The following is a 26,977-nucleotide window of genomic DNA, read 5'->3' as shown; positions in this document are numbered from 1 at the left end:
CTATCTTATATTAACTTTGACATTGACGTACACTGCCAAGTATAGATTTGTGTGTCCACACTATTGTTTGCATATTACTGTATTTTTTGGTTTATTATCTGGCTTTTTTCCCCTCCTTTCTGCAGAAAAAGAGCAAGCTGCACTACCACATAGCGGTGATCATAAACTACATGGGACATTGTATCTCTCTGGCAGCCCTGCTGGTGGCCTTCATCCTCTTTATGAGGCTGAGGTGAGTAACACTGTCCTCCTCCTACTGTCATTCCTCCATCATATCCAACACATCACATAACAGAAACAGATAATAACACGACACCTGCCTGTCACGTTCCTTCACGTAACTCAACACATCCTATGTTCTGATGTCGCACCCACACAACCCCATAGCCTTGGTTACGGCTAAGTGTGTCATACTCAATCCAATACAACATAAAACAGTACAGTATGAAACCGAGAAGAAAATACCATTATTCCATAGTTCACAATACTCTATAAAAATCCTGCCAAGATTCATGTTATTTAATGGCTCAGTAGACAGGATCCACGAACTTGTGCTCGATACTTGTCACTCACCGGGGGGAGGGGGAGGGGGGTGGAGATATGTCATTATGTGTACCGCCAGCCCGGCCCTCAACCCTGCAGTGCATGCTCTGTCATGACCCATCAATGTCTAAATTGATTTTCTGACTCATGACAAGGTTGGATGAATGAGGTGGTGAATGTAATGCAGCGCTGGTTTGACCGAGGTGTACTGCAGCCTTGTTCAGTTTTGTCCAGCATATTAGTGAAGTGTGTCCTGCTGGAGTGGAGTGTATTATTCAAATACATTCACACACAGGCACGCAGGCACGAACACACACACACACATACACACGGACAAATCGACTCTGAGACTCAAACACATGTTCACACATGCGCAGTCTTCTTTTCTTTTCATTCTGGACTCCCAGGGCTCACCCGCTGGGAGTCAACGTTGTTTCCACGTAATTTCAACCAAAAAAATGTGATGACGTTGAATCAACGTGGGGAAATGATTGGATTTGAAAAAAGTCACTAACGTAAGGAAATTGTTTTACCTCAATCCAATGACAATGACACAGTGATTTTTAAACATTGATTTCACATTGATTTCATGTTAGTTGACAACTCAACTAAATATAAACCAAAACTAGATGCTGAAATGATGTCTGTTTGGGAAGGTGTTGACCAGTGAAGGCGCTGTGCGTTGGTGAAGGCAGTGATACGTGACTAACAGCATGCCACTAACAACCCAACATGTCAGTCAGCCAAAAACCACGCATGTCTGTGTTTTCTCAAAGGCCACACCAACACAGATTATCTGGACTCTGAGATTAAACATATAGTGTAAGAGAATGTTTAGAACAGATTATCCTGGATTAATCTGGTCTGATTAATGTCAGCAAGATACTGTCTCACTGCTTCAATTGCTCCAATCATCAAGAAGTCTCATCTGAGTTGGGACAACAGAGGAAGATTGTTTAGGCTCACTCAATCTGGTTAACACAGTTACATCTTCGACATCAGTACCCTGTTTATTAACCTCGGACCATCTCAGCTAATATGGAGAGTGGTGTGTGATAAAGCTATTGGGATTGGTCGTAGTGTATGTATGTAGAGAATAGAGAACAGGAAAAGCTAAAGTTGTGAAGTAGCAGACAGGCCGGCCCGCGCTGGTCTACTGTTTACTTCCTAAACTAAAATGAAACAGCTAGCAGGAACAGATGTCTGGGATGGACACACACATACACACACACACACACACACACACACACCCTGAGACTTCATTACTCCTTCTCCGCACATGGGCTGAACTCGCTGAAATCACGGCCTGTTTTATCTTTTCGTTTGATCTGGCTGTGATAAAGCTGTCCTTTTTAATATTTCATACACACACACACACAACAACACAAAAGGTTGGTTCTAAAGCCCCTCTGGCTACTTCACGGGTATAGACCTCTCACATGAGAATGGTAGCTGTGTGAGTCATACATTGTACGTACTGTAACGGCAGAAGAAAAGTCCCTGAAAGGAGTAGTTACTCATTCACATGCCTCGTTTTGAGAGATTATAGGCCTTCAATGTCTTTTGGCATAAAATCGAAAGTCAAAACGTGCGTTTTTTTTTCTTTTATATATCCTCCTTTTATGTCCCCTCTAATCTGCTCTTCAGGACTGATTACAAAATCGATAATACAATTTGAAGGATTATCAGATTACGGAGATGAATCAAAATAGCTTCACTGCCTGAATGCATTGTACAGTTGAAAAACAATGCACATGATTGTCACTCCTGAGTGTATACGCTCTTCTTTGATCGTGTAATGCTTTGCTGTACAGTATCAGTGCATTCAATGCATGCGGATTGTTTGGGTAGCTCGGCCAAGGAAACCACTTTTAAGAGGTTTAGTGTCTGCACATAAGCTTCGGTTACACTTTGTTTGGGTAGTCATAAACCTCCTATTCAAACTCAGTGAAGACCCCAGGCCTGGTTTAGTGTGCGGACAAGTTTAGATTGAATGACTTGAGGTTATTTTCAGTCCGGGAACACAACGGTAAGAAGAGGGTAAACACATTGCTATGCCTACTTGTTCAAGCCCCACTGAGTTAAGGCACCCAATGCACTGTGAACGGTATTGCCGAGTTTGAGTTGTAGACAAAGCATCCATGGAAGAACACTTCTGCTTCACCCTTCCTTTCATTCACACTTGCTGACATCTGGTAAGATACTGCCGAGCACTGAAATATACAGACGCATAAGTGTAAAAGAGGGAAAGGTGCCTTTGTATGGGACGAGGGCTTAGTTGTCTGTGTGGGAACTTCAGCTGACATGTATCGATTTGTGTTAAATTGGGCGGACCTAAATTACTTTCGCGTTATACCCATGTGGATATTTCTCGTGCACAAGTTTTGTTATTGCCACCACTTGGAAACTTTGTACACAACTTCATGATTCGTCAATTATTTTAACACTTAAGTTGATTACGAAAGAGGAAAAGATTTTCAAGGAAACAACGACTTTAGATGATCATTGACTTTCCACTGATCCCTGAACTAGGAGGACCTGGCAGATTCTATTCCCGTCCATACTGACGTAGCAGCAGGAGGAAGAGACAGGGGATGTAGTGGATAGGAGGCTACAGACCTCAGAGACACATGGTCTCAGTGTGAAGTGATGGCCCCTGGCCAGCTTTCCTCAGCTCCCCAGTGAACTGAGAAACGCACCAACAGCGAACATACCCAGGACCCCAGCACTGCACTGGCAGGGTGTTACCAACGCAGTGATATGCCATTTGGACTGTGAAACACACCAGGGGGAATCTGCGTCAGTGGAAAAGGACAAGCAGAGCAGCACTGCTGTTATCCACTAATGGAAAACCCCCTGTTGTGAAAACGACAGAGGCATTATTCACGAAGCTAACCAGTATCTTTGCCTGATCTATCCCCCCTCATTTTGTTAACAGGTAAAGGAGCAGGCGCTTATACAACCGCGTCTCAGAGCATTTCGTATTATTTTGTATGTAAATCCGAGACTCCATTTTTCAAATCAAATTTTATTAGTCACATGTGCCGAATACAACAGTGAAATGCTTATGATATTCTAAGTTTCGTATAGTATGTTTTAATTTGTGGATGTCCATCGCATATTTCGTATGATATGTTATGAATTACAATTCGTATTATATGTTATGAATAAGCTAACTGTATGATATGTTAACAATTCAAGGTGGGTAATGTTAGCTAGCTCACTGACATTAGCTAGGCTAGGGGTTCAAATCAAATCAAATGTATTAGTCACATGTTCCGAATACAACGGTGAAATGCTTACTTATGAGCCCCCAACCAACAATGCTGTTTCAAAAAAATATGGACAAGAATAAGAGATTAAAGAACAGCAGTAAAACAACAATAACGAGACTATATACGGGAGGGTACTAGTACAGAGTCAATGTGAGGGGGCACCGGTTAGTTGAGGTAGTATGTACATGTAGGTAGAGTTATTGAAGTGGCTATGCATGGGATGACAACAACAGAAAGTAGCAGTGGTGTAAAGAGGGTGAGGTGGGGTGGGGAGGCAATGCAAATAGTCTGGGTAGCCAATTGATTAGATATTCAGGAGTCTAATGGCTTGGGGGTAGAAGCTGTTTAGAATTCTCTTGGACCTAGACTTGGCGCTCCGGTACCGCTTGCCATACGGTTGCAGAGAGAACATTCTATGACAAGGCTGGAGTCTTTGACAATTTTTAGGGCCTCCTCTGACACCACCTGGTATAGAGGTCCTGGATGGCATGAAGCATGGCCCCAGTGATGTGCTGGACCATTCGCACTACCCTCTGGAGTGCCTTTTCATCCTGCTGCTTAGGCCGAGCAGTTGCCATATCAGGCAGTGATGCAACCAGTCAGGATGCTCTCAATGGTGCAGCTGTAGAACCTTTTGAGGATCTGAGGACCCATGATAGATAGGGTTAGGGTTAAGTTTAGGAGTTAAGTTAAAGAGTTAAACTAGGGTTAAGGGTTATGGGAAGGGTTAGGGGAAGGGTTCGCTAACATGCTAAGTAGTTGCAAAGTAGCAAAATGCTTCTAATTAGCCAAAATGCTCAAGTTATCTGTGATAATTTCTGAACCTTTGAGTAGCTAGACATTCCCGTTATATGCCTACCCATCCACCCCGACCAGCCACCTTCCTTTTGTTTTTGCCTTACGTAAACATCTGTCTTATGTAACAAAACGTAACATATCATACTAAATGGAGTGTCTCAGATTTATGTACAGAATAATACGAAATGCTCTGAGACCAGGTTGGTTTGCAGCACAGTACCCATGACGCTGTCCATGTTCGTTCACAGTGGGGAGGGGGTTTAAAGCATGAAACGGGAAATGCTGATGCTTTCAAGAATGTGCATAGTGAAGATACAGGACTCCCTGGGGAGAGGGATATTAACCAAGAGATAAGCCAGTAAAATGAGAGGAACTGTGGTGATGTGGGAAGGGGTTTGCTGTCAACCCTACTGTACCACTAGGCCCTTGAGATCACATGTAGTAAAGATCCACTCAGCACAGTGCCCTGGGCTGTACAGCAGCACAAACTCCCTCAAAACTGTGATACTATTCATATAATAAAGTGTAAGACATAAGCCAGTGTTCTCACTTGGAACAAACGTGGCGGAACTTTGGATCCCAAAGCAGCTGCTCGCCCACTTTCAGAGCGTGTCGGCTGGAGTGTTGCCTGTCAGTGATTGTCACAGCTCACCTGGCACTAGCTGGCATCGACGCATCAGACGAAAAGCTGTCTAGCCTAGTGCCAGCCAATGTTTCACCTTGGCCTTATTTGTTATTAACTTTGCTTGAGCCCACTTCATTAGAGTCCGTTTTGCAGAGTTCCCGTTCAAACATGTTGTTAAAGACCTTTGTTGCCAAGTTACTGAACATGAACTTAACATCAGCATTGAATCAAGCTGCAAATCATTGACATAAATACAGCACCCTGTTGAAAGGGACATTCTGCTAACCAAAAAGGAAAAGTAAAGCAAAAAGCTGCAGAGATACTGTACCACAACACTTCTACCCAACTTAGAGATGTCGTTGTAAACCAAGGCACTTTTCCGATTACAGGCTTGTTTTAACTGCGATGTGGCATGTTTTTTTCCTGAAGAGGGGTCCCTGATCCTGCTTTCTTTTTTACAAGAGCCCAGAGCTCAGAAATATGAAACAGAGCCTTCAGCCCACTGCTGGTTAGTGCTTCAAAGGGCTTCCTGAGGTAGTCAATGGCACTATGTTCAGTCTTTATTTGGTTTAATGGATCTTAGCCACGTGTCTGTCTAATTTCACTTCGCTTCACTAACGACTTTTTAAACTAATTCTACCCTGACCAAAGTACTAATTACATAGTTTAGGACTTCAAACTGTAGCACCTTCCAAAAGTGTAATGAATGTTGCGTACCAACTACGTCAAGGACAAATCTGATGGCCAGAGAAGGGGAGAGGCTGAGGAGATTGAACTCATGCCCTTAATCCTTACAACTCCATAAAGATACTTCTTGATGATTGGGGTGATGGGAGTAATTTATGACAACCTTCAAAGGCATTCTGGAACAACATGGGACCATTGATTATGCTACTTTGCTTCAATACCCAGGTACTCTCTAACCTTGATGACGAGGTAGTTTTAGTCATCGAGTCATTATAGAGAGACCCGGTGACCCATCTAAGGCAAGGCATTATCTTGATGGGTAACCTGTACTCACACACACACACACACAAACACACACACAACTCACAGATGCAATTTCCATTCCCCACACACACTCCAGCGTTACATCCTCCTGAAAAGGTCAAGTCAAATAGCAGTTGAGCAGATGCACTAACCAGTCACACAGATAGCTGACTTGACTCTAGTGTAAACACGTGATGTTTGTTCATCAACGTATTTGACGTTGGGGGATGAAATAATCCTTATTAATGGCTCAACAGACCCCATTTCTGCGATCTGGGTTAATGGTGTATAATGTGATAAACATGAATAGAAATTGACTGAAAGAACCAGTCAATTCTCGTTTATACTGGTTCAGAATCACTTTATATGGCAATGCACAATGGCAGAAGTGTGGTATATCAAAAAGGACATCATTCTTCTTCTTTTTTTTACCAAGGCTGGAACTTGCTGTAAGCCTAAATTTAAAAAAAAAAACAAGGAAGGGATGACTCGCTGTGTCTCTCTGCTGAGTAAACTGAACTCACATGTTCATCATCTCATTCTGCTAGAAGTTAGTGATTCAGAGAATCTCTGACCTTTAATTATTGGATTTCTGCCACACAACACACAAAGGAATAGTTAGCCCAGATATGATATTTTTATATATTAATAATACAAACCCAAGCTGGGGCCTCGGTTGACATTTTCGGCTGCCCATGAGACCTGCACATGTGTGGTGGTGTTGTTTACCCGTGTGTGCCTGCTCTGGGAGGCAGGACTCTGGGGTGAGGGGTCATGGGAGGCTTCAGCTTGACCTGGTGGTGTCTTCAAACGGCTTGTTGCAGTGGAAGCCCCTTCATAGTTCAACAGCAGGTGACTGCTACTCAAACTCAAAATGAAAATGTCATTGAGCTTGACAAAGTACTAAGTTACGCCTCACATGCAAACTTACAGTAAACTTAAGTAAAAATACTATAAAGTACTTCTTAAGTAGTTATTTTACTATTTATATTTGTGACATATTTTACTTTTACTTCACAACATTCCCAAAGTAAATAATGTCCTTTTTAATCCATACATTTTCCCTGACACCCAAAAGTATTCGTTACATTTTGAATGCTTGGAAAATGGTCAAATTCACACACTTATCAAGAGAACATCCCTGGTCAGCCCTACTGCCTCTGATCTGGCGAACTCACCAAACACAAATGCTTTGTTGTAAATTTTTGTCTAAGTGTTGGAGTGTGCTGCTGGCGATCCGTAAATGTAAAAAACAAGAAAATCATGCCGTCTGGTTTGCTTAGTATAAGGATTTTGAAATGTTTTATACTTTTACTTTTACTTTTGATACTTACGTATATTTTAGCAATTACATTTACAATTGATACTTAATTATATTTAAAATGAAATACTTTTAGACTTTTACTCAAGTAGTGTTTTACTTGGTAACTTTCACTATTACTTGAGTCATTTTCTATTAAGGTATCTTTACTTTTACTTAAGAATGACAATTGGGTACCTTTTCCACCACTGCAAAGTTACATATATACACATGCGCACACACACACACACACATACACGAACTTGGGTTCCCCATTGATTACTATTGCCACAACAAACAGGAAATTATTAGGTGATTCCAGTGCACCCAGAAATCTATTTTAACCATTTCAAAATCAGAACTTTAACCAAGAGGGTACATCGATGACAATGTATTATTCAAGTAGCTATGATGTATTATGCATTTGGCGCTTGTTCCTAGTATTGTATTAGAGCAGTAGACGATACAGAATAGAATGAACGAGAATATAACATCCCATAAAACATGTCAAAAATAGAACACAGTCTAGAACAGAACATCTCTAATGAGTTCTCGGCGGGAATACTTATGTAGCCACTGCATGTTGTGGATGTTGATATGCATAATATCCTGTTCAGGTAAACCGCTTTAGATATACTGTACTTTGTACTTAGCTCAGTTGCAGCCTCATTGGTGAGGTTTGAACCTCATTTTCTGGTAGGATTTCTCTGGGATTGAATGGTCTTGGTTTTTCCACACTTGTGGCCATGCCCCCATATTTACCCAGCCCAGTGTGGCTTTAAACACTGCACTGCACCACAGTCTCATTTAACTTTTTGTGAAGTAATCTGTTATTCTGCAGATCCCTGCTGCTCAGCTATGCTTGGTGGTTAGAGTCTGGATGCTGGAGTTGAAAGTAAGAACGAGAAGTGTGTCCGATTTTGACAAGGTTCTGTTGCCAGAGATTTGAACTACGACTGAGCCCAGAGAACAGAAAGCAAGTGTGTGTGTGTGTGTGTGTGTGTGTGTGTGTGTGTGTGTGTGTGTGTGTGTGTGTGTGTGTGTGTGTGTGTGTGTGTGTGTGTGTGTGTGTGTGTGTGTAACTTGTTCTCAGGGCAATTTGTTTTTTTCTGTGACACTCCATTTAGTAATGTATGTTACATTGTGTTAAATTACATTATGAATGGAATAGCAGTTGTAAAATATCATATGAATTAGAGGACATATAGCAGGGTTCCCCACTGTTGCCCCACTGGGTTTTTTATTATGGCCCCCCAAGTATATATATAAATATATTAGATATTATATATTAGATATTATATTATATATTATATATTATATATTTGCATTGTTGGACATAAAAGACTGTAAAAACACCAGCAAGTCTGCTCAATTGGATGATGTCATAGGTCTTGGAAGGGTCTTGGAAGTCATGTAGTATTATACGCATTTCTCTAAAACCAGGTTGCTTGTTGCGTCTTAACAACAAAGGTGAATTCCGGGGAGAATTTACGTTGGTGGTTAGGTGAACTAACTACAAAGGTTTGGATCGTTTACATTAAAGTTTGGGGGAACTAAAGCGACAAATTAGGTGAATTTACATAGAAGGATAGTTGAATTGGGTTAAGTTTAGAATAAAGGTTAGTGGAAGGGTTAGCTAAAATACTACAGTTTTTCCTGACACGATTCCAACACACAACCTTTGGATTGCTAGACAGTTGCGCATCACACTTACCCATCCTCCTTGACCAACCTCCCTACTTTTGTTTCCGTCTGAAGTAGCTAGACTACTAGTAGGTATCATAAGTCTTGCAGGTGCTCAGAAATATGTAAATTATGTTTCATATGGCTCTGAGACCAGGCTGCTGTGTGTGTGCGTATCAATTGCTCATTCCAAACCTCCACATATAGCCTGGGACCCCATACAGAGAAGCTTGTTTCTCTTCATTTAGATAAGGACTACATCACTGCTGGTGGTGTGGGTGTGTTTGATAATTTAGTACGTAGAGTTTCTCTTGTCATTCATGGAGCTAGGCAACAGCTTGACAGTCTTGGCATGTTCTCAATAGAGATAGATAGAGTGTATGTCCCAAATGGCCCCGTATTCCCTATACAGTGCACTACTTTTGACCAGACCCCTAGTCAAAAGTAGTGCACTATAAAGGGAATAGGGTGCCAATGAAATCAAATCAAATTTTATTTGTCACATACACCTGGTTAGCAGATGTTAATGCGAGTGTAGCGAAATGCTTGTGCTTCTAGTTCCGACAATGCAGTAATAACCAACAAGTAATCTAGCTAACAATTCCAAAACTACTACCTTATAGACACAAGTGTAAGGGGATAAAGAATATGTACATAAAGATATGTGAATGAGTGATGGTACAGAGCGGCATAGGCAAGATACAGTAGATGGTATTGAGTACAGTATATACATATGAGATGAGTATGTAAACAAAGTGGCTAGTGATACATGTATTACATAAAGATGCAGTAGATGATATAGAGTACAGTATATACGTATACATATGAGATGAATAATATAGGGTATGTAAACATTGTATTAGGTAGCATTGTTTAAAGTGGCTAGTGATATATTTCCCATAATTTCCCATCAATTCCCATTATTAAAGTGCCTGGAGTTGAGTCCGTGTGTTGGCAGCAGCCACTCAATGTTAGTGTTGGCTGTTTAACAGTCTGATGGCCTTGAGACTGAAAAACAGCTTCTGTCTCTCGGTCCCAACTTTGATGCACCTGTACTGACCTCGCCTTCTGGATGATAGCGGGGTGAACAGGCAGTGGCTCGGGTGGTTGTTGTCCTTGATGATCTTTATGGCCTTCCTGTGACATCGGGTGGTGTAGGTGCCCTGAAGGGCAGGTAGTTTGCCCCCGGTGATGCGTTGTGCAGACCTCACTACCCTCTGGAGAGCCTTACGGTTGTGGGCGGAGCAGTTGCCGTACCAGGTGGTGATACAGCCCGACAGGATGCTCTCGATTGTGCATCTGTAGAAGTTTGTGAGTGCTTTTGGTGACAAGCCGGATTTCTTCAGCCTCCTGAGGTTGAAGAGGTTCTGCTGCGCCTTCTTCACGATGCTGTCTGTGAGGGTGGACCAATTCAGTTTGTCTGATGTGTACGCCGAGGAACTTAAAACTTACTACCCTCTCCACTACTGTTCCATCGATGTGGATAGAGGGGTGTTCCCTCTGCTGTTTCCTGAAGTCCACAATCATCCCCTTAGTTTTGTTGACGCTGAGTGTGAGGTTATTTTCCTGACACCACACTCCGAGGGCCCTCACCTCCTCCCTGTAGGCCGTCTCGTCGTTGTTGGTAATCAAGCCTACCACTGTTGTGTCGCCTGCAAACTTGATGATTGAGTTGGAAGCGTGCGTGGCCACGCAGTTGTGGGTGAACAGGGAGTACAGGAGAGGGCTCAGAACGCACCCTTGTGAGGCCCCAGTGTTGAGGATCAGCGGGGTGGAGATGTTATTGCCTACCCTCACCACCTGGGGGCGGCCCGTCAGGAAGTCCAGTACCCAGTTGCACAGGGCGGGGTCGAGACCCGGGGCCTCGAGCTTGATGACGAGCTTGGAGGGCACTATGGCGTTGAGCTGCCGAGCTGTAGTCGGTGAACAGCATTCTCACATAGGTATTCCTCTTTTCCAAATGGGTTAGGGCAGTGTGCAGTGTGGTTGAGATTGCATCGTCTGTGGATCTATTTGGGCGATAAGCAAATTGGAGTGGGTCTAGGGTGTCAGGTAGGGTGGAGGTGATATGGTCCTTGACTAGTCTCTCAAAGCACTTCATGATGACGGAAGTGAGTGCTATGGGGCGGTAGTCGTTTAGCTCAGTTACCTTAGCTTTCTTGGGAACAGGAAAAATTGTGGCCCTCTTGAAGCATGTGGTGAACAACAGACTGGGATAGGGATTGATTGAATATGTCCGTAAACACACCAGCCAGCTGGTCTGCGCATGCTCTGAGGGCGCGGCTGGGGATGCCCTCTGGGTCTGCAGCCTTGCGAGGGTTAACACGTTTAAATGTTTTCCTCACGTCGGCTGCAGTTAAGGAGAGTCCGCATGTTTTGGTTGCGGGCCGTGTCAGTGGCACTGTATTGTCCTCAAAGCGAGCAAAAAAAGTTATTTAGTCTGCCTGGGAGCAAGACATCCTGGTCCGTGACGGGGCTGGTTTTCTTTTTGTAATCCGTGATTGACTGTAGACCCTGCCACATACCTCTTGTGTCATTGAATTGAGATTCTACTTTGTCTCTATACTGATGCTTAGCTTGTTTGATTGCCCTGCGGAGGGAATAGCTACACTGTTTATAATTAGGACGCAGGCAGTCCCTCCCCTGAAGACATCTCGCCAGTGTCCATCTTTGGTGGTCATGTCATGTCAACTCTATTGATGCGTGATGACATCAACCAACAGACCGAGAGAGAGACTGCCTCCTATAGTGAGGTTGGAGGGCATTGGTTCTTAGAAACTGCCTTTGGGTAAACCAACTGGAGATGTTCTGTTCTGACCATTTTTAAAACCAAATCCTGTTTTAGAGACCCGAAACAACTGAGGTGCCTGTTTTCATTCTAGTTCATGTCTACCGCTGTAAAACTCTTGTGAAAGAGGTTTGCTAGGATTTGAGAGTGTTTTATCCTCTTGGAGGCAAAAAGGGGACTTACTGAAAATATAATATATCCCATTTAGCAGACGCTTTTAACCAGTCGTGCGTGCATATATTTGGCATATATTGAACCCTCAACCCTTGGTGTTGCAAGTGCCATGCTCTACTGACTGAGTCACACAGAATCGCTGTGAACTTAATTTTAATAATAATAATATTTCATAATATTTCATATTTTTTTAACCTTTATTTAACTTCTACAGGATCGGTGTCCAGAACTCGGGACTGTTGCGCTAATGTAGGCTAATGCGATTAGCATGAGGTTGTAAGTAACAAGAACATTTTCCAGGACATAGACATATCTGATATTGGCTAAAAGCTTAAATTCTTGTTAATCTAACTGCACTGTCCAATTTACAGTAGCTGTTACAGTGAAAGAATACCATGCTATTGTTTGAGGAGAGTGCACAGTTATGAACTTGAAAATGTATTAATACACCAATTAGGAACATTTGTGCAATCTTTACCATATCTAATGTGTTATGTTCTCCTACATGAATTTCACATTTACACAAACTTCAAAATGTTTCCTTTCAGATGATATGAAGAATATGCATATCCTTGCTACAGGCAGTTAGATATGGGTATGTCATTTTAGGCAAAAATTGAGTTTAACTAGGCAAGTCAGTTAAGAACAAATTCTTATTTACAGTGGCGGCCTACACCGGCCAAACCCGGACGACGCTGGACCAATTGTGTGCCGCCCTATGGGACTCCCATTCACGGCCTGTTGTGATGTAGCATGAAGTTACTGAAGCATCATATCCTGTTCTCCCTCGTATTGTTGTAAACCCTGTAAATTGGTCGTGTGCTTATAGTCAATACTCCCCAATGAATAAACTGTGCGCTGGGCAGTCTGGCACATTCAAGAAACACTGCAAATAGGTTTAGGGCCCGGAGAAGAGAATCGCAATTTGAGTTTGTGTTTATTGTTCTTTTCATAATGTCGCTTCACTTTGTCCTCCTCTCTATCACTTTTCTAATAACAAAAGTTGAAATTCCCTGTGAAATTACATGAATTGTCTTATTATTAACCAAATTAAAATGAAAAGAATAATGACGAAGTTCATTTTCAGGCCAGTCTTTTGCTCTTACACAGCACGGAGCTCCATCCCAGCCCTGTATTGCAGTCCTCTTCAGGGCCATTCTGTTTCCCTTTTTACATACATTGATATGCAGAGGCAAATAAATCAAAGAATCGTTTGATGCCTCTAATATCCCCATTTGTTCCTCTGAAGCCTGCACTTTAAAATAAATTAATGTGCACACTCTAACACAATCCCTGAGGCACTTGTCTGTGGAGAGCTGTGACGACCAGGGGCGCCGCGTACAGTATGCATGTGTGCATGTGTGTGTGTGCCTTTCAAGGTGTGTTTTATATAAAATAATCCTTTTGAAAGTATGTGTGTGTCTCTGTCCATTCCTAGATACTCTGTCAACAAGAGACTGTCTACATACACTCCACAAAAAGAAACATTCTGAAACCTCAACCTCCTTAGTGTTTTGATTTCAGATTAAAAGTGACATTTCCTGTATGACACACACCAGATATTTGGGGTTTATGTGAGTGTCATGTACTTCAAATATTTGTCTTCTAGACTGCTTTTAAGTCCCTTTAATTTAATAGGATTTGATCGGTCAGCCCCCGGACAGCTCAAATGTCTACTTAATTGGAAACATAACACACGTGTATAACTCGGCATACCCACTAGCTAGAGTTAACCATACTCCAAAATATTTTCTACTGAAGAAGACCATCGCAGTCCTTGGCTGTATCCCAAATGGGACCCTATTCCCTCTTTAGCCCAATACTTTTGACCAGGGCCTATGTTCAAAATTAGTGCACAACAAAGGGAATAGAGTGCAATTTGGCCTCCTCATTCAGGCTTTGAGATCTCCATGAGCTGCATCTGTAAATAGAAATGAGGTAGATTTCTAGAGCTTCATACTTTCTTTGGCTGACAAATGAAGAGTAAGACATGTAAGGTTATGTCTGGAGGGAACTGAGCCAGTAACCCTTTACTTTTTTTGTGAATTGTTGTACTCCATCCTAACAAATGGTTTTGTCCAGCAATACGATGACAGGGATAATTAGGAGGATAAGGAAATATGGGTCCAGTCTCCTCTGCCTCCGGTAATTTTGTCCAGCCTGATGAAGAGAAAAGAAGAGGGGGGGGTAGAGAAAAATAGAACGAGGGGGGATGACAGAAAGAGGAGAGAGTGAAGAAGAGATAAAGGTTGAGGACAGAGTGAAACGGGGGAAAAATGAGGAGTAAATTACAGTGGTCATTTTGAAAGAGGGAGAAGGAATGAGGTGAGGGTGAACGAAGGTGAGGGTTAAAATGAAAGATGACGCACAGCGGGTGGAGAGAGAGAGAGAGAGAGAGAGAGAGAGAGAGAGAGAGAGAGAGAATTAGTGAAATTGCTTGTGAGAGTAAAATAAACAGAGGGAAAGGTAGAGGACAACATCTACATTGGCTGTACTCCAAACAGTCTCTGGTGGATTAGCCATTAATCATTTAAGAATTCAAATGTTTTTTTCAAAGCTTAAAGGGCTTTGTTTTTGTCAGAACCACTAGGTATAGCCATGTCAGCCATGCGTGTGTGCGTACATGTGCGCATGTACAACCACAAAGCACTTGCTGTACCATGACTGAAACAGGTAATCTACCACAGTGTGCATTCTGTCACATTTTAACATTGGTTGGAAAGGTTTTTTTAATAAACATGATGTAATGAGCCGTTAAACATTTAGTATGAAGTGGGAGGAATGTTGTCAATGCTTGCTTTCAGAAAGTATTCACATCCCTTTAATTTTTCACATTTTGTTGTGTAACTGGCCTACTCACAATACCCAATAATGTCAAAGTGGAACTGAGTTTTTCGACATTTCTACAAATTAATAAAAAATGAAAAGCTGAAAAGTCTTGAGTCAATAAGCATTCAATCACTTTTAGGGCAAGACGAAATAAGTTCAGGAGAAAACATTTGCTTAAGACGTCCCATAATATTTTTTTTTTACCTTTATTTAACTAGGCAAGTCAGCTAAGAACAAATTCTTATTTTCAATGACGGCCTAGGAACAGTGGGTTAACTGCCTGTTCAGGGGCAGAACGACAGATTTTGTACCTTGTCAGCTCGGGGATTTGAACTTGCCACTTTCTGGTTGCTAGTCCAAATCTCTAACCACTAGGCTACCCTGCCGCCTCAAGTTGCATGGACTCACTCTGTGTTCAATAATAGTGTCAAAGATGATTTTTGTACAACTACCTCATCTCTGTACCCCACACATACTGTAAGGTCTTTAATTAAGTCAAGCACTGAAGTTCAAACACAGATTCAACCAGAAGGACCAGGGAGTTCTTCAAATGCCTTGCAAAGATGAGCACCTATTGGTAGCTGAGTAAAAATAAAAAAGCAAACATTGTTTCAATGGCGCAGAAGGAGATGGCCGCCATTTCACGATCCCAAAACCAATTCCAAAGAAAGCCAATGTAATGGAGCTAAACGACTTCCGCCCCGTAGCACTCACTTCCGTTATCATGAAGTGCTTTGAGAGACTAGTCAAGTACCATTTCACCTCCACCCTACCTGCCACCCTAGACCCACTCCAATTTGCTTACCGCCCCAATAGGTTCACAGACGACCCAATCGCAACCACACTGCACACTGCCCCAACCCATCTTTACAAGAGGAATACCTATGTAAGAATGCTGTTCATCGACTACAGCTCAGCATTTAACACCATAGTACCCTCCAAACTCGTCATCAAGCTCGAAATGGGTACTGGACAGGCCGCCCCCAGGTGGTGAGAGTAGGTAACAACATCCCCAACCCGCTGATCCTCAACACTGGGGCCCCACAAGGGTGCGTTCTGAGCCCTCTCCTGTACTCCCTGTTCAGCCACGACTGCGTGGCCACGCACGCCTCCAACTCAATCATCAAGTTTGCAGATGACACTACAGTGGTAGGCTTGATTACCAACAACGACGACACGGCCTACAGGGAGGAGGTGAGGGCCCTCGGAGTGTGGTGTCAGAAAAATAACCTCACACTCAATGTCAACAAAACAAACAATGATTGTGGACTTGAGGAAACAGCAGAGGGAGCACCCCCCTATCCACATCGACGGGACAGTAGTTGAGAGGGTAGTAAGTTAAGTTCCTCGGCGTACACATCACGGACAAATTGAATTGGTCCACCCACACAGACAGCGTGGTGAAGAATGCGCAGGAGGCTGAAGAAATTTGGCTGGTCACCAAAAGCACTCACAAACCTTTACAGATATACAATCAAGAGTATCCTGTCGGGCTGTATCACCGCCTGGTACGGCAACTGCTCCGCCCACAACCGTAAGGCTCTCCAGAGGGTAGTGAGGTCTGCACAACGCATCACCGGGGGCAAACTACCTGCCCTCCAAGACACCAACACCACCCGATGTCACAGGAAGGCCATAACGATCATCAAGGACAACAACCACCCGAGCCACTGCCTGTTCACCCCGTTATCATCCAGAAGGCAAAGTCAGTACAGGTGCATCAAAGCAGGGACCGAGAGACTGAAAAACAGCTTCTATCTCAAGACCATAAACAGCCAACACTAACATTGAGTGGCTGCTGCCAACATACTGACTCAACTCCAGCCACTGTAATAATGTAAAAATTGATCAAATATATCACCAGCCACTTTAAACAATGCCACTTCATATAATGTTTTCATATAACCCCTACATTACTCATCTCATATGTATATACTGTACTCTATACCATCTACTGCACCTTGCCTTCTTGATGTAATACATGTATCACTAGCCACTTTAAACAATGCCACTTCATATAATGTTTACAACCGCTACATTACTCATCTCATGTGTATAACTGTACTAGATACCATCTACTGCATCTTGCCCATGCCGTTCTGTATCATCAATATGTACCATCAATATGTACATATATTTTTATGTACATATTCTTCATTCCTAACACTTGTGTGTGTATAAGGTAGTTGCTCAGTCCCCTCCCGTATTCCCTGTTCACTCATGACTGCATGACCAGGCACAACTCCAACACCAAGTTTTCAGATGACACAACAGTGATCACTGACAACGATGAGACAGCTTATAGGGAGGAGGTCAGAAACCTGTCTGTGTGGTGCCAGGACAACAACCTCTCCCTCAATGTGAACAAGACAAAGGTGATGATTGTGGACTACAGGAAAAGGAGGACCGAGAATGTCCCCATTCTCATCGACGGGGCTGGTGTGGAACAGTTTGAGATCTTCAAGTTCCTTGGTGTCCACATCAACAATAAAGTTTCATGGTCCAAACACACTAAGACAGTCATGAAGAGGGCACGACAAAGCTTATTCCCCTTCAGGAGACTATAAAGATTTGTCATGAGTTTTCAGTTCCTCAAAAGGTTCTACAGCTGCACCATCAAGAGCATCCAGACTGGTTGCATCACAGAATGGTATGGCAACTGCTTGTCCTCCAACCGCAAGGCACTACAGAGGGTAGTGTGTACAACCCAGTACATCACGGGGACCAAGTTTCCTGCCATCTAGGACATCTATATCAGGCGGTGTCAGAGGAAGGCCGTAAAAATTGTCAAAGACTCCTGCCACCCTAGTCATAGACTGTTCTCTCTGCTACCGCACGGCAAACGGTAACGGAGCACCAAGTCAAGGTCCAAAAGGCTCCTTAACAGCTTCTACCACCAAGCCATAATACTCTTGAACAGCTAATCAAAGGGCCACCCAGACCCCTCTTCTACGCTGCTACTCTCTATTTATAATCTATGCATTGTTCCTTTTAATCTATTTACGTGTACATATTACCTCAATTACCTCAACTAACTGGTGCCCAGTACATTGACTCTGTACGGGTACCCCCTGTGTATAGCCTCGCTTGTTATTTTACTTCTGCTGTTTAATTATTTGTTACTTTTATTTTCTATTTTCAATATTTTACTTTACACTAAAAAATCTTAAAGCATTGTTGTTTAAGGGCTTGTAAGTAAGCATTTCACGGTAAGGTCTACTACACCTGTTGTATTCGACACGTGACAAATCAAATTTGATTTGAATATTCCTTTGTGCATGGTGTAGTTATTAAAAGGAAAACCACCGAAAAACTACATTTTGGTATTTGTTTCATTAAACCATTGTTTATGCAAAATGCATCATACCAGCTGTATTTCTATATTTTAAAAGTTGTATATCTTGATTGTTACTTGCAGAACATTTTTGGACTCTAACAACAATGACAAATTACACAAATAGCAAAAAATAGTTTTGGGGTGGAATTATCATTTAATTATACTTTGGAGGGTGTATCAATACACCTAGTCACTTCAAAAATACAGGTGTCCTTCCTAGCTCAGTTGCCGGAGAGGAAGGAAACCGCTCAATGATTTCACAATCACTCCAATTTAGATCAGCTTAAGAGCTTAATGCCTGTTATCACAGAGAAAATTGAGAATGAATCAACAGCATTGTAGTTACTCCACAATAATAACCTAAATGACTGAATGAAAATAAAGAAGCATGCTGTTCGTAGTTTAAGTCTAAGCTTGAGGAAGTAAATGGCACTTACAAAGAAATGTATTCTTAAGAAGGTTGGTCCTGGATGCTTTCCTTTCCTGGTGTCTTATTACCTCCACGTTTGTACACCAATTGTGTGAATTGCAACCTTGACTGATCTAATAAACCTTGCATTAGCTGGTCCAATTCGATCAGTCATTCCTGTGGGTTGAAGAACCTGCTGGTCCTACTGAGTCCTGGGGAAAAGATTGATCAGCCTGCCCAGCTCTACTGCTATAGGGTTTTAGGAGATTATTGTGAGGTGGTTTGCTTTGCCACTGGTGGTGGGATAAAGTGGTTAGAACAGAACAGAGAAAGTGATACACCCCCTGCTTGAGGGAACGGGCCTTGTCTAGCTCTTTAGACTTACTGTAGGGAATATGTCAATTGTGGTACACACACACACACACACACACGCACGCACGCACGCACGCACGCACACACACACACACACACACACACACACACACACACACACACACACACACACACACACACACACACACACACACACACACACACACACACACACACACACACACACACACACACACACACACACACACACACACACACGGCTATAGTCCATGCACATGCTGTACTAATTATGCAAAACACACATCCAAACAAAACACACTCACACAAACTTCCCCACTGTCTCTTAACTTTTCCTCTTTTTATTATGGTCCCATTTATCCATCATCCCGTCATATATATTACCAACATTATACTGCATAGCATGAGGAATTGGCGTGCTCGACTCAAAATGTCATAATTATACCGAAGAAGGAAAAACTGCACTCACTGCAAACATTGCAATAGCCCCTCTTGAACTTTGAACGACCTTTTGCCACATTTCAGGCTTCAAACATAAAGATGTAAAACTGTATTGTTTTGTGAAGAATCAACAACAAGTGGGACACAATCATGAAGTGGAACGACATTTATTGGATATTTCAAACTTTTTAACAAATCAAAAACTGAAAAACTGGGCGTTCAAAATTATTCAACCCCTTTACTTTCAGTGCAGCAAACTCTCTCCAGAAGTTCAGTGAGGATCTCTGAATGATCCAATGTTGACCTAAATGACTAATGATGATAAATACAATCCACCTGTATGTAATCAAGTCTCCGTAAGCAAGCGATAATATTGAAATGGAAGGAGTATCAGACCACTGCAAATCTACCAAGACCTGGCCGTCCCTCTAAACTTTCAGCTCATACAAGGAGAAGACTGATCAGAGATGCAGCCAAGAGGCCCATGATCACTCTGGATGAACTGCAGATATCTACAGCTGAGGTGGGAGACTCTGTCCATAGGACAACAATCAGTCGTATATTGCACAAATCTGGCATTTATGGAAGAGTTGCAAAAAGAAAGCCATTTCTTAAAGATATCCATAAAAAGTGTTGTTTAAAGTTTGCCACAAGCCACCTGGGAGACACACCAAACATGTGGAAGAAGGTGCTCTGGTCAGATGAAACCAAAATTGAACTTTTGGCAAAAATGCAAAACGTTATGTTTGGCGTAAAAGCAAGAGAGCTCATCACCCTGAACACCCTATACCCACTGTCAAACATGGTGGTGGCAGCATCATGGTTTGGGCCTGCTTTTCTTCAGCAGGGACAGGGAAGATGGTTAAAATTGATGGGAAGATGGATGGAGCCCAATACAGGACCATTCTGGAAGAAAACCTGATGGAGTCTGCAAAAGACCTGAGACTGGGACGGAGATGTGTCTTCCAACAAGACAATGATCCAAAACATAAAGCAAAATCTACAATGGAATGGTTCAAAAATAAACATATCCAGGTGTTAGAATGGCCAAGTCAAAGTCCATACCTGAATCCAATCGAGAATCTGTGGAAAGAACTGAAAACTGCTGTTCACAAATGCTCTCCATCCAACCTCACTGAGCTCGAGCTGTTTTGCAAGGAGGAATGGGAAAAAATGTCAGTCTCTCGATGTGCAAAACTGATAGAGACATACCCCAAGCGACTCACAGCTGTAATCGCAGCAAAAGGTGGCGCTACAAAGTATTAACTTAAGGGGGCTGAATAATTTTGCACGCCCAATTTTTCAGTTTTTGATTTGTTAAAAAAGTTTGAAATATCCAATAAATGTCGTTCCACTTCATGATTGTGTCTCACTTGTTGTTGATTCTTCACAAAAAAATACAGTTATATATCTTTATGTTTGAAGCCTGAAATGTGGCAAAAGGTCCCAAAGTTCAAGGGGGCGAATACTTTTGCAAGGCACTGTATACTACATACCACCAGCCCTTAACCTGTCATCTGTTCTCTGCTCTACCACCAGGAGTATTACAGTGCAATGTATTGACTTAGGCATCAAGAACCTTGATACATATATTTTTCAAAAGATTCACAATGTGATGCATAGCATTGATACCATGTTGCACTGTACAGTATAATGAATAGGTACCCGTGCTTACCTTTTCCTCTATTCTCCTCTCTCCCCCCAGGAGTATCCGCTGCTTGAGGAACATCATCCACTGGAACCTGATCACAGCTTTCATCCTGAGGAACGCCACTTGGTTCGTCGTACAGCTTACCATGAACCCTGAGGTGCACGAGAGCAATGTGGTGAGTACAGGGAAGTTAATTGTACATCAATTTCAAGCCGCTTTATATGCAATATACATACAGGTAACTGCCAAAATAAAGGAAACATCATCATAAAGTGGCTTAATAGGGCGCCATCAAAAGCTGTTAGAACCGCTTCAATGTGCCTTGGCAAGTGTTCAATGCTGGTGACTGAGATGGGCAAGGCATATGGTAAACATAGTTTTCATGCTCATCAAAGCATTCAGTGACCACTTGTGCCCTGTGGATGGGGGCAATGTCATCAGGATATAAATTACTCACCATAGACTGAAGGTGATCACTCAGAATGGCTGTGTATTTATTGCCGTTTAACTTGCCTTGCCCTCTAAGGGTTTGAGTGGACCTAAACCATTCCATGAAAATGCACCCCACACCATAACAGCTCAAACAACTCAAGTGTTTCCTTTATTTTGGCAGTTACCTGTATATAGTTTGCTGTGATACACTGGAGGCAACACAAACACAGAAGGGCAATACATGCATGCAGATAAGGAAACACACACACACACACACACACACACACACACACACACACACACACACACACACACACACACACACACACATACAAAATCCCCACTCTTTCATTCTATTACTTTCCCCCTCTCTCCAGGCTCACTAATGAACACACACACACACACACACACACTCAAACTTTCACTCATCCTCCTTTTTCCTCTCCGATCAAATTGGATTGCAATGTCACAGCTATCATTTCAAAAACATCTTCAGGGTCCGGGCGCACACACACATACTCCTAACTACTGTGCTATACTATACTGTACTATACTGTACTCTATATCATCGACTGCATCCTTATGTAATACATGTATCACTAGCCACTTTAACTATGCCACTTTGTTTACATACTCATCTCATATGTATATACTGTACTCAATACCATCTACTGTATCTTGCCTATGCTGCTCTGTACCATCACTCATTCATATATCTTTATGTACATATTCTTTATCCCCTTACACTTGTGTATAAGACAGTAGTTTTGGAATTGTTAGTTATATTACTTGTTGGTTATTACTGCATTGTCGGAACTAGAAGCACAATCATTTCGCTACACTCGCATTAACATCTGCTAACCATGTGTATGTGACAAATACAATTTGATTTGATTTGAACTACCTAACATGCTTTGGAGTACCATCATGTTGTCCTGGTTCACTGTGAATTGCCCCTCAGCTCGCCTGCCTCTTGATGTTATTGCTTCTGCAAACATCCCTCATCTCAGAGAAAAGAGAACACGCTTCTTTTCCTTCCCAGCTCTTTCAATTAGACTTTACTACTACTTTACTAATTAGCTCATCACCCCCTCCGACCCCCCAGCCCTCAGACATTAATGAATCCAACCCTCACTGTCAATATCTGACCGAAGAAGACAGACTGGGCCTGCTCAAAGCAACCCAGAGGCCTCCAGAGTGGCGCAGTGATTTAAGGCGGCAGGTAGCCTAGTGGTTAGAGCGTTGGATTAGTAACCCAAAGGTTTCAAGATCGAAACTCCGAGCTGACAAGGTACAAAATCTGTCGTTCTGCCCTTGAACAAGGCAGTTAACCCACTGTTCCTAGGCCGTCATTGAAAATAAGAATTTGTTCTTAGCTGACTTGCCTAGTTAAATAAAGGTAAAATAAAATTGTAAAAAGGCACTGCATCGTAGTGCTAGAGGCGTCACTACAGATCCTGGTTTGATCCTGGCCGCAACCGGGAGACCCATGAGGCGACACACAATTAGCTCAGCGTCGTCTGGGTTAGGAGAGGGTTTGGCCGGCTGAGATGTCCCTTATCCAACGAGATGGGTCCCATTATGTCTGGTTAAAACCCAAACATTACATTCCACAGTAAGAACCGAATGCCAACGGTCAAGCATGGCAGTGGTAGTGTGATGGTTTGGGGATGCTTTGCTGCATCAGGACCTGGACTACTTTCCTTAATAAAAGGAACTATGAATTCTGCGCTGTATCAGATAATGCTGAATGTCAGGCCATCCATCTGTGAGCTGAAGCAAGACAACGTAGCAAGACGATGATCCAAAACACACAATCAAGTCATGAAAATGGTTAAAAAGCAACAAATTGGAAGTTTTGGAATGGCCTAGTCAAAGTCCAGACCTAATCCCAATTGAGATGTGGCAGGACTTTAAATGAGCAGTTCATGCTTGAAACCCTGAAATGCCACTGAGTTAAAGCAGTTCTGTATGCAAGAATACTATTTCGCGGCACTGTAACTGTGTTGCAATGGTACTACATACTATTTACAGCATACTGTTTATAAAAAACGAATGCAGTTAAAGACAAATATCAGCATACTAGGCTTATCCTAACTGAGAACACGTCAGCTCATGCGCAATTGCGTTGATTCCTGCCATTCAATCATTTTGGTACAGCGCATCCCCTCACCTGTTTATCAGCTTTTGCCTCAAAAGATTATTCTCTATTTTCAAAACGGGAGTTGGCTCGGTCAAAAGCAACTCTCGAACCTCAGGAGAGTTATTTTTCACTTTTGAAAGCTGTCATTTTTGTGTTTTTTCTTGTCCTTGGTACACTGGGTTCCCCCTGCGAATATAGAGGGGGCTGTCGTGCGTCAGTGGCGGGGATGTCAGGATGGTAGCGATATCACGCTATCACACTCAACCACGGCCCCACTTCACTGATCGGACTGAGAGTCTCTCACCCTCAATGGGTCGATTAGAGTAGAGGCTAGAGAAAATGGAGAGTTGTGAATGAACTGCGATCCTGATTTGACAGCTGCACTGAAATGCCTTTAGACTACACAAGGGGTAGAGTGGAGGGAATTGGAAAGGGTAACTTGGGATCTTAAACCAAATACACTGAGATTGCTGGCTGTAGAGTCCCATTTTCTGTGCGACTTTGATGATTTGATGGGTAGTACAGGGTCAGGGAGTCTTTTGGTATGTCCTTGAAGTAAGTGGGGTGAGACTGTGAAGCTAGACAAGGAGTCAATGACACTTTCATATTGAATAGAGATATTTCCCACTCAGTACATTACTCTTTTATTTTCTCTAGGTACCATATGAATAACCTCCTGAACAAATGCTAAATTATAATATCTTTTCTTATTGTCGTGAAAAGGAGGTAAATAAGAAACACCTGATTTGGAAAGACTCCTTATTTTGATTGTGAACCAAGGCCACTCCCGACCTGCATGACAATAAGGAGTTCTCGTCTAAGACTCTAGTCTTACATATGTTACGGAATTTTCATGAAACTACTATAGTTAAACACTTAGACAACATATTCATCACAGGCCTTCAGAGATGGGCTTTGCTACTTTTGAACAAATGCCAAAGAGGAGCATCTCCCCCCTCTTTCCGAACTGATATCATCGCCCCATAAGATTCATCTTTCCTCAATCTTGAGAGAGAGATTAAAGACTGACAGATCTCCTGTCTCATCTCCCAGCTGTAGACACTGTCGTGGAATTATTGTAATCAAAAGGAGAGACTTTTCAATTTATTCAAAACAAGTAAACTTTATTATTTAACGACTGCAGTAATGGAGGTTGTCAACGAACCACCCGTAAGCGATTCGTTGAGAGCCCAACGACAAAAGATACCATGGCCTTTTATAGCAACAATACACCCCCTTCAGTCTACATGACAAACAACAGATGTATGGATTGAGTCACAATGTTAACATGCTTAGAATTCACAGCAGAGAGTATATCCTATGGAGACTATTTTCATTGTATAGAGACCAGGGTCTGTCCCCCCAACTCCATACCGGAGCCATCTCCCCCTGGTACACCAGTACAGAAACATAACTCATGCTATGGAATGTGGTCTCTTTAGGTTTATCAACCAAAGACATCATGCATCTTCTGTCAGTGTTAAATCTCCAAGAGGCCCACTATCAGTTCACACAGACACAATAGAGTTATAAGAACCCTATATTCTGTTGCATAAAACAACCATTTGACGCAATTATAGTATTATGACATAATCTTTCAATTTTGCTCTCACAACACCTAGTCCAGACTCCCCCAAGTGCCATTCTCTGACTCTTTCAATCCAAAGTAACTCCCAAGTGGCCCTCAATGACCTGGTCTCAGTAATTGTCAAAGATAGAGGTTGAAGTGCTAACAGTGGCATACAGATGTGTACTATCTTAAATTGACCGGTTTCTCACAGCATGGAAAATAATGCTGCAGTAGCAGAGAATGTGAATTATTATGTGGATTTGAATTAATGCGCAGGAAAATTCTCTGCGACAACAGAGTGATCAAATTAACGTCTTATGGGCAGGTGGGACGGTTTCTGGGCTTCTGGGCCTGAGTAACAGGCAGTTTACTTTGGGCACTCTTTTCATCCGGGCGTGAAAATACTGTCCTCTACCCAAGAGAGGTTAAGATCTATATGGACTTTGGACTTGTTGAGAGGTATTGTCAGTGTTGGATGACTCAGACTATCATAGGCCATGGGAAGTGAGAGCTATGATGCAGTTTAAAAAGTAATACAGGTGGTCAAATTTGCCATTCTTATACTGCCGCGGTGACCTTTGTTTGCCAGACATCTGCCTATATACCAGTCCCAAATTGGAAACATTCAGAGAGACCTTTTTGACACTACTCAGAGCATGACAGAGAAGCTCAACAAGCTGCATATGTTAAATAAGGATTCCACGGTGGAGTGTCACTCGCAAATTGAGTGTTTTTTAGAGAACCAGGGCTGCATCCGAAATGGCACCCTATTCCCTATATAGAACACTACTTTTGACAAGGGCCTACAGGGTGCCATTTCAGATGCAGTCTGGAACGGCAACAACCCCCTAAGGAGTGAGGAAAGGAACCAGTGGTGGCTTGACAGCTCTCACTTTTTTTATTTTTACTAGCCTTAATATTTTTGTGCTATTCTTTCCTTCCTCTCTATAAAAGTTGTGGTGCCGGCTTGTCACGGCAGCCTATAACTATTTCCACGTGACAAACTTCTTCTGGATGTTTGGGGAGGGCTGCTACCTGCATACAGCCATCGTGCTCACCTACTCTACGGACAAGCTACGCAAGTGGATGTTCATCTGCATCGGGTGGTGTGAGTTAACACTTAGTTCTGCAAAGGAAAGACGGATGTGGGTTGATTGATTCATTTCACTCATCACAAAGAATGTAAGTCAACTGTAACAGAGACGATGTGTGATGTTTTACAGGTATCCCTCTTCCAATCATCATCGCATGGGCCATTGGCAAGCTTTACTACGACAACGAAAAGTAAACACATTTATTTTTTTTCCTCATTCTCTCTCGGGTTCTCTCTATCTCTATTCATGTCCCTGTGGTATCGATTTGTCTTTGGAATCAGGCAACAATCGTGTCCGTGTCTAGCTCCTCTCAGACCCATCAGAGTGATCATTGTAGTGGATGAGAGATGGATGTCGCCCAGTCATCTCCTTAATTGTGCTTTCTGCCAAGTCATTAAACAACCAATTCATCCTCATTTTAAGGGAGTCTTAGTGAACCTGTAACCGACCATTTCTCTGCGCACAGAATAGCAGGTTGACGCTTATTGTCATGAGTCTTGCCCTGGTGGCAGAACTGAGTGAGGTCCCCTTAAATAGGTCAGCT

General features: G+C 42.5%; 1 protein-coding gene across 1 annotated transcript in view; it reads left to right on the top strand.

Moving 5' to 3' along the window:
* Window positions 1-26,977, top strand: part of LOC135555846 (corticotropin-releasing factor receptor 1-like) — a 173,353-nt gene that overhangs the window by 108,681 nt on the left and 37,695 nt on the right. Inside the window, exons 6-9 of the mRNA XM_064988613.1 lie at window positions 126-232; window positions 21,249-21,369; window positions 26,294-26,447; window positions 26,563-26,623. Of these exons, the coding sequence (XP_064844685.1) occupies window positions 126-232; window positions 21,249-21,369; window positions 26,294-26,447; window positions 26,563-26,623 (443 nt within the window). The remainder of the gene's footprint in view (window positions 1-125; window positions 233-21,248; window positions 21,370-26,293; window positions 26,448-26,562; window positions 26,624-26,977) is intronic.

Source organism: Oncorhynchus masou, chromosome 15, assembly GCF_036934945.1.
Source record: "Oncorhynchus masou masou isolate Uvic2021 chromosome 15, UVic_Omas_1.1, whole genome shotgun sequence".
NCBI lineage: Eukaryota > Metazoa > Chordata > Actinopteri > Salmoniformes > Salmonidae > Oncorhynchus > Oncorhynchus masou.
This window is presented reverse-complemented; position numbering and strand designations above follow the sequence as displayed.